Source organism: Odontesthes bonariensis, chromosome 14 (genome assembly GCF_027942865.1).
Source record: "Odontesthes bonariensis isolate fOdoBon6 chromosome 14, fOdoBon6.hap1, whole genome shotgun sequence".
Lineage (NCBI taxonomy): Eukaryota > Metazoa > Chordata > Actinopteri > Atheriniformes > Atherinopsidae > Odontesthes > Odontesthes bonariensis.
This window is the reverse complement of record NC_134519.1, coordinates 1,547,767-1,559,709: the sequence shown is the minus strand read 5'-3', so window position 1 is coordinate 1,559,709 and position 11,943 is coordinate 1,547,767. Positions and strand designations below refer to the sequence as shown.

The 11,943-nt window shown below is 44.1% G+C and overlaps 1 protein-coding gene across 2 annotated transcripts; it reads left to right on the top strand.

Moving 5' to 3' along the window:
- The first annotated feature begins 472 nt into the window (after positions 1 to 472).
- On the top strand, positions 473 to 5,683 carry LOC142398508 (uncharacterized). 2 transcript variants are annotated; one of them, XM_075482544.1, is made up of 3 exons: positions 473 to 749; positions 1,677 to 2,003; positions 4,042 to 5,683. In XM_075482544.1, the coding sequence occupies exons 1-3, from the start codon at positions 578 to 580 to the stop codon at positions 5,223 to 5,225; spliced, it is 1,683 nt and encodes a 560-aa protein (XP_075338659.1). In that variant the 5' UTR covers positions 473 to 577; the 3' UTR covers positions 5,226 to 5,683. The 2 variants fall into 2 exon arrangements, with proteins under 2 accessions (XP_075338659.1, XP_075338660.1); XM_075482545.1 differs by lacking the exon at positions 1,677 to 2,003.
- Positions 5,684 to 11,943: the final 6,260 nt, after the last annotated feature.

Below are 11,943 nucleotides of genomic sequence, written 5' to 3'. Positions count from 1 at the left end.
GGTATGTCTCTCAGCTACAGAAAGGGTTCATTTTCACGAAATATAAATGTAAACATATAACATTTAGAAGCAGGAGTGGCTGGTATGAATGGGTTAGTCACAAAGTGTCAGTGTGGTCCAATTCTCATTTTCTCATCAGTGGTTGCCTTTTTTGAAGTCTTAAGAATTTTTCCAACCCTCTTACTTTCATCGTATCGTGCTTTTTTTTCAGGGGAACCCAACAGCAGGTTGTTTTTTTCTTTTACTATTTGACTGGGGCCCACATTCCCCAGATGAGTGTTAGAAGATGGATGGATATCTTTTATTGGCCCTGTAGCTGTTGTTGTTGCTCTTGTTCAGACATGTGTTTTATCAATGAGGAATGTAGAATTATTACTTCTGCTAGAAAATGTATGAAAGTATGATCAAAGCGGAAAAGAAAATTAAATGCCATTCCCTCCACCCGGAACTTCACAGTGTGACACCCGCCGGAAGTAAACAAGGAAACGGCGCCAGCAGCGTTTTCTGTCCTCGTGTCGGACTCAGCAGGAGGACGGTCGGGTTGTCTGAGCTGAATATCTGAGTGTGAGCAGCAACAATGTCTTCAGTTCAGCATCTGAGAGAGTTTATCAGCCAGCGACTAACTGCTGCTGCTGAAGAAATATTCTCAGAGTTTGAGAAAACCATCGTCCAGTACGAGGAGGAGATCGACCGTCAGCGCGGACTGCTGGATATCAGCTGGAAACCCCAAATAAAGCTCCACACAGCAGGTGAGGAACACTGTGATGGGCTGAGTGAGCTCACACAGGAATATGACTCATGGAGGATCCTAATCAGAGCTCTACGTTACATTTATTTCAGGCTCACAGAGGAAAGTTACGGTGCAGCAGACACGTGACTAAAACAGTCTTTAAAAGATGTCTTGCGTCGACCAAAATGAAACATTAAAGTTAGACCTGTCGTTATTACAGCTCAGCTTTCTACCATCTGCTTTTGAGGACTGTCGTTGTCAGGTTGTTGATAATTTTCTGTAGGATCACTGTCACGTTTTTTATGTGGGATTTAAACTTCTAAATCTCCTGAGTGAGTTTGCTCCTGAGCCTCCTCAGTTTAGAGCTACTGTGCTCCTCCTACGTGCACATTTCTCACGTTGCTGCTCTGAACCAGAGCTTCTGTGAGTCAGCTCTGAGGGCTGAAAGTTAACCTGAAGGCGCTCCACCTGACGCAGCCTGTCCCCTCTCACTGAGAACAGATAAATGCTGCAGTTAATGGTTTGGTCAGGCAGGGCTTCCACAGGGTGAACCACACTAACACACAGCCACGTTTTTAAACTTACAACAGGGGAGCAGAGCTTGGAAATCTGAGCTGTGACTAATCCACAGGACAAGAATCCCAACTTCTAGAAAATCAATTTCAACACAATGCAAACAATTGGTCCGGCAGCTCAGACTTGTTCCACTGACTTTGGTTTGCAGTCGCTTAATCCAAGAGAGTTCTGAGGCTGACCACAGAACCTGAGCGGAACCTCCAACAGACTTTCATTTCATTTCCAAGCATTAAGACAAACAGGACCCTCCGAAGGTTCCTGTTCCCACTGAAGATATCTTTCACTTGGAACGCAGTTTTGATGTGGGCAGATGTGCATTTCTCTATTATCACTTTGCCAATGATGTTTGGTTTTCATTTCATCCCTCCAGAACTCTTGCAACAAGATGTTTGTAAGGAGGAGAACGTTCTAGCAGACTGGCAGCTCTATGACCAGGAGAGCAACTCCAGTGTGGATCAGGAGGAACCAGAACCTCCACAGATTAAAGAGGAACAGGATGAACTCTGCCCCAGTCAAGGAGAGCAGCTTGTACTGAGTCAAGAGACTGATACCTTTATGCCACTTCAATCCAAACCCGAAGGTGAGGAAAAGTTACAAGAGACTGGAAATGATGTTGACCAGTACGAGGAAGAGATCGACCGTCAGCGCGGACTGCTGGATATCACCTGGAAACCCCGAATAATCTTACACAGAATAGGTAAGGAACACTGTGATGGGCTGAGTGAACTCACACAGGAATATGACTCATATGCCCCTTTTCCACCGAACATTTTTGTACCAACACAGCTCTACACGGTCCCACTCTACCCTGGTTGGGAGCTTTTCCACCGCGGGTTGAAGGTGGGACCCGTTACAATTTTGAGCCCCGGCAAGTACCTGCTTCAGAGGTGGGTCTAGTAGGTACTTGTCGGTGCTAAAACGTCACATGATCAGTGCTGTCCACTGATTGGTCAGGTGAAATTACGTCATACACGCAACGAAGCTCGGGGAGCTTTATGTATGAAACACCCGCCATGTATGAAAACACAACTGCGAGAGAACCAGAGAATAAACAGAATTGTGAAGATGGAAGACCAGAGAAAGAAAGCCAACCCATGGACAGTGAGCGAGGTGCAGACCTTTCTGTGTGTGGTGGCTGAGGACCGCGTGCAGAAGGAACTGGACGGAGTGACATGAAATGAGAAGGTGTTCCAGGATATAACCAAGCTGATGGCTAGCCATGCTATCACCGGAATTCTCAGCAGTGCCGAGACAAGCTGAAGAGCTATTACCGGCAGGTAAAGGACCACAACAGCCGGAGTGGGTCAAACCGAAAGACATGGAAGTGGTTCGACCAAATGGACGGCATTTACGGTCACAGCCCGGCGACGTCTTTGTTGGAGGCGATGAAAAATGGTAAGTTGTTCTTATCCCATTGGTGCAACGCATATGTCTTAACAAATGCATGTTTTATATCGTAACAAATACGTGTTCAGTCTTTAACTTGTGTAAAAAGTTACACAGACGTCTCATAAGTTGTTCTGAGTGAGCTAGCAAACAACGCTGTTTTGGAAGGCTAGCACAATGTCTCACCGATGCGGTTACGTGTATGCGTTTCGTATGTTCACACTTTTTTTTTTTTTTTCACTCAAGACTCGGTTTGTGCAACCGATGAGTGTTCGGTTGCTGAGGTCAGCGAAGATCCTCCAATCCTGCAGGCTTCAGAACCGACACTGGCATCGCAATCTGCAGCTGAGGCAACAGCTGCTATCTGCATTCACCGGCACCAACACTGGCGTCACCGCCTGTATCTGAGAGAACTCCTGCTGTTTACTTTTGTGCTGTCTTTTTTAATAAAGAGCTTGGTTTAACTAAACAATATGAATTGTCAACTGCATTACACATTACATTCGATCTTGTGTTTACTTTTGACTAACCGCGGCGTGACACTTTGTAGTCACCTGAAACCGACGTCACGTTAGTGGTGAACGGGCCGACTCCGCCCACTTCCAGGCCACAGTTTGGGTGGAAAAGAAAATGTTACTGGTGCCGTGTCGTGTAGTGTAGTGTTGGGCTATATCGAACCGAGTAGAGTAGGGCTAGCTTGGCGGTGGAAAAGGGGCAATAGAGGATCCTAATCAGAGCTCTACGTTACATTTATTTCAGGCTCACAGAGGAAAGTTACGGTGCAGTTGCAGTTATTTTTCAGACAGAAATAACATGAATGCATCTGTGTTTAAAAGCAGAAACTTTTAGAGTTAAACTCACAGTATGTAGAAGACACAGGAGAACCTGACTGAGCTAAAACATGGTTGTTAAACTGAAATATAAGATGTGAGCTGACTTCTTTGTTTCCTGTTAAAATTTACTGAGGTTTTTTAGGTTTAATTTAATGCTGTTTTGTTTGTTTGTTGTCTCTGAAAGCTGACTTTAAACGGGATGAAGCATTAATCAGGCAGAACCTTTTGTGGAACCTCAAGAAGAATAAGTTAGAAATAATTTGAGCAGCTGATAATATCATACAGGAAATTATTATTTCAACCCATTGCTACTAAAGGTGGTTCTACAAGCTGTTGAATTAAGGGGTTCTCTAAGTTTTTCACACTACTTCTGCATTTTCATCTAATTTTTCAGACCTGATAAGTTCCAGATGATATGTAAAACCTCAGAATTGACAGATGATGTTTTTTGTTTTTCACATGACTGTATTTCCTCTCTGCAGTAATATTTTATCTTGTGTCCCTTTGTGTCTTCAGACCTCTCACAGCAACATGTCATTGCAGAGGAGAACATTCTTTCTGACCAGCAGCTCTGTAACCAGGAGGGGAACTCTTGTCTGAACCAGAAGGAACCAAGACAGAAGATGGATTTTCTTCTGGTGAATCCTGCTCATGAGGAAAGCGACCACAAGAATTCAGAACCAAACAGTAATCAGCTCCACTCTCACAACTCTGCTTTGTCAGTGTTAAAAGGGCAAATAACTGAATACACAGATGAGATAAAACCTTACACTTGCAATGCTCTTGGGAAAAGAGTCTCTCACTCATCATTGATGAAGTATCACAAAAGAACCCACGCAGCTGAGAAGTTTTATTCTTGCAAAATATGTGGTAAAAGATTTGGATTAAATAACCAGTTGGTGTCCCACATGAAAACTCATATAGGTGAGAAGCCATTTTCATGCAGAATATGTGCGAAAAGGTTCAGTCATAGTAACAGTTTGGCTTATCATGTGAGAACTCACACAGGTGAGAAGCCATTTTCTTGCAACACATGTGAGAAAAGTTTCAGCCGACATGACAGGATGGTGGTTCACATGAGAACTCACACAGGTGAGAAGCCATATTCTTGTAACATATGTCAGAAAAGATTCACCCAAAACATTCATTTGCTGTCCCACATGAGGACTCACACAGGTGAGAAGCCATATTCTTGCAACACATGTCAGAAAAGATTCACCCAAAAAAGTCATTTGTTGTCCCACATGAAAACTCATACAGGTGAGAAGCCATATTCATGCAGAATATGTGCAAAAAGGTTCAGTCATAGTAACAGTTTGGCTTATCATGTGAGAACTCACACAGGTGAGAAGCCATATTCTTGCAACACATGTCAGAAAAGATTCACCCAAAAAAGTGATTTGTTGTCCCACATGAAAACTCATACAGGTGAGAAGCCATATTCATGCAGAATATGTGCGAAAAGGTTCAGTCATAGTAACAGTTTGGCTTATCATGTGAGAACTCACACAGGTGAGAAGCCATTTTCTTGCAACACATGTGAGAAAAGATTCACCCAAAAATGTAATTTGCTGGCCCACATGACAACTCACACAGGTGAGAAGCCATATTCTTGCAACACATGTGAGAAAAGATTCACCCAAAAAAGTAATTTGCTCTCCCACATGAAAACTCACACAGGTGAGAAACTAAATTCTTGAAATTATGTCTGAAAAAATTAATTGAGTGGTTTTGGCTTTTAATGTGAGAACACACAAAGAGAAGCTTTGTTCTTGCAGAACATTATGGGAAAAGATTTGGGAAATGTTTTGGTTAAAAGTTTAAGATTTACATAGCTGTTAAGACTATTTCAATAATGACTAAGTTTGTGTCACATTGAATGAAACTGGTCCAATGAAACCTGAGAATTCTCTGACAATATACTGAAGTATTCTAGCTCCTCCACCTTTAGTATATTGTGCATCATATCTGTGATTATGAAATAGTTTTCTCATAATTATGGCATGTGGATCCAAATAATACTTTGAAATGTATGTCATGTTTTTAGCTGATACTGAAATGTATTTTCTCAAAGTAAACTTTGTTTCAAACATCCAGTGAATAATTTGCTCTTATGTTTCACATGTGACTTTATTAAATTCACAGATTTATCCAGTCACTCGACGTTTATCTTCTTTTATTACACTCAACTTTCAATAAATCACATACTGTGCACAGGATTTGGGTATTGTGATCTTATGCACTGAGTTTTTGTTCTTTGTCATAAAAGTTTCTGTTTTCAGAGACATTTGATAAGATGTTTTTTTTCAGTGATGGATTCAATGATTTTTCTAACTATGATCATCAACAGGCTAAGTGGTAGCACTGCATACAGTGATCAGTACCTGCTGTTTTCCTGATCTCATGTATTGATTCCAACAATAAATCTTAGTAAAGTGATAATGTCAGAAAACCAGATTCACACTGAAGTCTGTAATCATGAACTGTGGTTCTACTGGATGGAGATCAGTTGTCTGAAAACATGAATTCTGATCAAATCCGGAGTGTTTGCAGCATCATGTAGTTGTTTTTTTGTTGATGTGGATCTGCTGCTCATGTGAATCCTCCCACAGTGTTTCATTAGCAGCTGGAACCACAGTGACTCTGATAAAACAGGAATTAGCAGAATCCATCTGATATGAAGCTCTGGTTTGAACACCACTTCCCTCCTCTTTGAAGAGTAGTCAGATATCTGAGTTCAGGTTTTTGTACAGCCTCTTCTACACTTTGTATCACTGTGTTTCTACAGCACAGTAGTAGAGAGCTGTGTCTGCCAGGGTTAGCTTTGTGATGGTCAGTTCAGTGGATGTAGCTGATGTTTGGGAGCCATATCGATTATCTGGAATATATTCAGCTGTGAAGCCTTTTGCTCCTTTCCAGAGTATAAACTGAGGAGCCTGAAGGTCAGAATGATGTTTGTACCAGTAAAGCAAAACATTTCTGTTATCTGTCTGATATGTACATGTGAGAGTGACAGATTGTCCTTCTCTTCCACTGACTTCATCTTGTTGAGGAGAGATTGTGTCTCCAGCTATTAGTCCTGGAAAAAGTAGAGAAAATGAAGCCATTAGACTAACATTGTCCATGAGGCTGAGAGGAGAAGACAGTGGGAAATGTCACCTGTACAGTGTTACTCTGTGGACATTCACAACTAAATCAACTGTAGAACTCTGTGAGATCAATTTACAAAATGATCCAAACATGATTTTCATTCTATCAGAGCAAAGGAAGAAGAAAAGTAGTGAAATGCAGTCTGTATATCTGGTTAATGCAGCAGCTTCAACAAAACTTTAATCCCCGTTCTTAAACTCACCTTTAATGTGAGATAGAAGCAAAAAGAGGTAAAGCAACATGTCTTTGGAGTTCTTAAAGCCAGACAGACAGCAGATGAACAATGTTCTTCCACTGCAGTAGAATGAGGAAGAAATAATGTCATTGGATGAGCTGAAGTTCAGTGGGCGGGGCCCATTACCTGTTGACATGATTGTTTGACTTCACCTCAACCAATCAAATTCTGTTCTGCTTCCACAGCAGCTCTGTCTCTGTCTCTGATCTTTACTGCTTCATTTCTCTGTTGTCTTTGTCATCAGTCCAATGACTCAACAATCAGTGCTTTAACAGTGTGTGAGTCCCTCTAGTGGATGTTGTGGAGTATTGTGTTGTCTTTGCTCCAAAGGTTTTTGTACAGAGTTTTGGTGTTTCCTGTCACTGTGGGCCTCACAGCACAGTAGTACACAGCAGAGTCTGTCACTGCAGCAGAGGAGATCACCAGATCCATTTGTTTTTTATCATCACTCACTTTATAAGACAGTCCAGGTACTGGAGCTGATATTTCTGTTCCTGTTCCTGAGTGAGAGATCAGGAACTCTGGTGGTTTTCCTCGATATTGTCGATACCAATAAAACTCATCACTGCCAGTTGCTGTTTTATTGTAAGTGTAGGACAGAGTAACAGTGCTGCCTTCTAAACTGGACTCTTTATCCTTGACTGCAGTGAGTTGTTCACAGCTGACACCTAAAGGAAGAGAGAAGTCAAATAATTGAGCAAAAAAAATAAAATGCTGAAATGAATCTTTGAAAAGAATCAAACAAACCTGTTACAATGAGTAGAAACAGCAGAGTGAATACAAATGTCTGCAAAGACAGCATGTTGAATAACGGTAATGTTTGCGGTTTGTGTGTTGAACTGTGTTGAATGTGGAAGTTTGTGTCTCTTCTATAGTTCAGTAACAGCTCAGCTCCTCCCTGAATCTCTCTGTCTCCTCTTTGATCTGTAGTTTCTCTTCTCTCAGTTCCTCTTCCTCCTGCTGCATCACTGTGAGGAAACCAAACGCTATATCTTTGTGACTGGAGGAGGTGATATTTGTCATTGTTTCATAACAGGAGTTTATATGATGGATCACATTTTCATCACTGCAGAAAGAAAAGAAAACTCGGCCTTAAATATTCTTCAGATTATACGGAAGTTACTTCAACGTGATTTATGGAATTTCAGGATGACATAAAAGATTTTTCTATTCTTTAAAGTGTCGGGAAATCTCATGTATCTAAACCAGCTGAAAATAAACTGTAAACTCAACATCAGATATTTTTCACAGATTATATGAGTAGTAACCTGAATATGAACATACATTTTAATAAAATATCAACAGATTATCAAAGAAAAATGACAACATTGCTGAGTGATACCACCTACGGTTTCATTCATTTCGGTTGCTATGCGCCGACCTTATCGGCAGCAAGTCTGTGTAGCTCTCAATTTTTCTCATCGTTTATATGATTATTTGTCAAGTTTCTATCTAAACATTTTTAGTTATTTTTATTGATCTGCTTTTTTGTTTTAATTAATTTTTTGACAATGTGCACTACTACTAAAGCAGTGTACACAAGAGAAGAACTGTTGGCACTGTCAAGGATTGGACACGGAATTAAATATCCAATTCCGACCGAGCTTAAAAAGCTGTACCGTGGATGCAGAGCTGGAGCGAAACTAAAGGCAAATGCTGCGTGTACACCAAGAGCGACCTACGCTACCTGAGCGCCGGAAATCATTATTTCTCTATGGAGGGGGAGCTACCTGAGCGACCAGAGCAGATTCAAGCGATTAAACTCAAGCTAACATTATGGTAATGAGCTATGACGCGTTTCGGCGAAAACCGATGACAATCCACAGATTGTAGGGGTCCGACAATCCGCGGGGTTCGCGGAAACAGACGTGTAAACTTTGGTTCCCATCCAAACAATAGTCGTTTAATCCTGAGACTGTTGCAATTGCCGTGTCGAGTGCTTCAATACAATAGTGTAGTAACCCCACGCATACCTTTCTCACTGCAATTAAGTTTTATTTCGGATTTTGTTTCGAATTTAGTTTATTTTCACAGCTGCCTCTGCTATTCCTGCTCTTCTCAGGTGTACCTAATGTAGTTTTACATAATTTGTAACGTGATGTATATCTTGTATAACAAATTGTAAATAACAACACCTTTATTCGTGTCCCTGCCCTCTCTTTCCACATGTTTTTTTCCGCGGGGGTGCTGCACAGCCGCGGGGCCTTTAAGAATTGAACATTCTAAATGTGACGTCACGAGCTACCAAAGCTACCAAAGCAAATTCTCAAGCGAAGCTTCTCCAGCTACCTCTGCTACCAGGTAGCGGAGGTCGCTCTTGGTGTACACGCAGCAAAAGAGGCACAACAGGAGGTGGAGGTACAAACCTTTTTTGCCCTCGGTGATCATGGGAAACGCTAACTCACTGCCTAACAAGTGTGATGAGTTAGAGGCGCTTGTGCGGAACCAACGGCTGTATAAAGAAAGCAGTTTGATCTGTCTGTCTGAGTCCTGGCTGAACGACAACACACCGGACTCATGTGTGGACATACCCGGCTTCACAGCCGTACGAGCGGATCGTGACCCGAGTACGAGCGGCGGTAAGCGGAAAGGCGGCGGTGTTATACTGTTCTTTAATCAGAGATGGGTAAACCCCCGCAATGTGACCGCAATGTGACCGGAGAGGGTTTGTTGTCCAGACATCTAACTGCTGTCAGTTGGTTTCCGTGCAGTCTATGCGCCCAGAGAGTTCCCATACACAGTCGTCATCGTTGTTTACATTCCACCGAGGGCGGCACCTGTAACGGCGTGTGACGTCATCCATGACGCCGTTGCTAGGATACAGACCCAGCATCCTGAGGTATTCATTGCAATCACAGGAGATTTCAACCACGTCTCTCTATCCTCCTGCCTGACTGGCTTTGTACAGTATGTGGACTGTCCAACACGTGGAGAAAAGACATTAGATCTGTTCTATGCTAACGTGAAGGAGGCTTACAGGGCAGTGTCTCTTCCACCACTAGGTAGATCTGATCACAGCATGGTCTATCTACAACCCACATACAAACCGTGTGTACAAAGACTTCCTGTTACTACCAGATCTTTCAGGAAGTGGTCACCAGAGGCGAGTGATGCATTGAGAGACTGCTTTGATGTCACAGACTGGGCTGTACTGCTGGAGGAAGAAGAAATGGACATTGACATGGACAGGAGGGTCAGCACCATCACAGACTACATTAACTTCTGTAGGGACACTGTGATTCCAGTCAGGACTGTAAGGTGCTATCCAAATAACAAACCATGGATCACCAGTGACATCAAAGACCTCCTGAACCAGAATAAGAGGGCGTTCCAGAATGGGGATAGAGAAAGGCGGAGGAGTGTACAACAGGAGCTTAAAAAGACATTACGTCGAGCTAAGGTGGAGTACAAGAAAAAGGTGGAGAGACAGCTGGAGAACAATAACACCAAGGAGTTGTGGAGGGGCATGAGGACCATCACTGGATACAGACTGAAGAACTCTCAGTCTGTAGAAGGTGATGTGGACAGAGCCAACACTTTCAACCATTATTACAACAGGTTTGACAGTGTGGCTTTTCCCTCCTCTGCTGCTGCTCCCTCCACCCCCACCACTACAGCTGCTTCCTCTATACTGCTTCCACTGCCCTGCTGTACTTCCACCTCAATGTCAACCTTCATTCGCCAAGCCTCCTCCTCCGCCTGACTGCACCTCTACTTCTGCTGTCACCAACAAGCTTCTTCTGTCCAGTTGTACCTCCACCTCTGCAGCAACTTCCACCGCCTGGTCTCCTGAGCCAAGCCACACCTCCATCTGTGCGGCAGCTCCCACCGCCTGGCCTCATCAGCCCAGCTGCACCTCCACCTCTGCGGCAGCTCCCACCACCAGGCATCCAGAGCCCAGCTGCACATCCACCTCTGTGGCTGCTCCCACCGCCTGGCCTCATCAGCCCAGCTGCACCTCCACCTCTGCGGCAGCTTCCACTGCCAGGCATCCAGAGCCCAGCTGCACCTCCACCTCTGCGGCAGCTTCCACTGCCAGGCATCCAGAGCCCAGCTGCACCTCCACCTCTGCGGCAGCTTCCACTGCCAGGCATCCAGAGCCCAGCTGCACATCCACCTCTGCGGCAGCTTCCACTGCCAGGCATCCAGAGCCCAGCTGCACATCCACCTCTGCGGCAGCTTCCACCGCCTGGCCTCCTCGGTCCAGCTGCTCCTCCACCTCTGCAGCAACTCCCACCACTAGCCCTCCTCTGTCCAGCTGCACCCCCACACCCATCTCTATGGTTGATAGCAACATCACTCCTGTCGCCATCCCTCCGCTACAACCTTTGTGTCTAACTATAGAGGAGGTTGGAGCTGAGCTCAGGAGACTTAAGCCAGGGAGGGCTTCAGGCCCAGATGGAGTCTGTCCAAGGCTTCTGACGGACTGTGCTGGTCAACTAGCAGTCCCTCTTCAGAGGCTCTTCAATATGAGCATTCAGATGGAAAAAGTCCCGGTGCTGTGGAAAACTTCTTGTCTCATACCAGTGCCCAAATTAGGGCAACCGGTGGAGCTGAATGACTACAGACCGGTGGCTCTGACATCTCATATCATGAAGACCTTGGAGAGACTCATTGTTCGTCGCATGAGATTGCAGGTTGCTGGGGCTCTTGACCCCCTCCAGTTTGCCTACCAGAAACACATAGGAGTGGAAGATGTGATTCTGTACATGTTGCATCGGGCTGGTTCATATGTGAGAGTCATGTTCTTTGACTTCTCCAGTGCCTTCAACACCATACGGCCTCCCATACTGAGAGACAAGCTGCTCGGTATGGGTGTGGCCCCCTCCCTGACATCATGGATTATAGACTATTTGTCTGCCAGACCACAGTATGTCAGGATGGGGAAATGTGTTTCTGGAACACTGGAATGCAGTACTGGGGCTCCACAGGGTACTGTTTTGGCTCCTTTTCTTTTCACCCTGTACACATCAGACTTCAGTTACAACTCAGAGTCCTGCCACATTCAGAAGTATTCTGATGATACGGCTGTT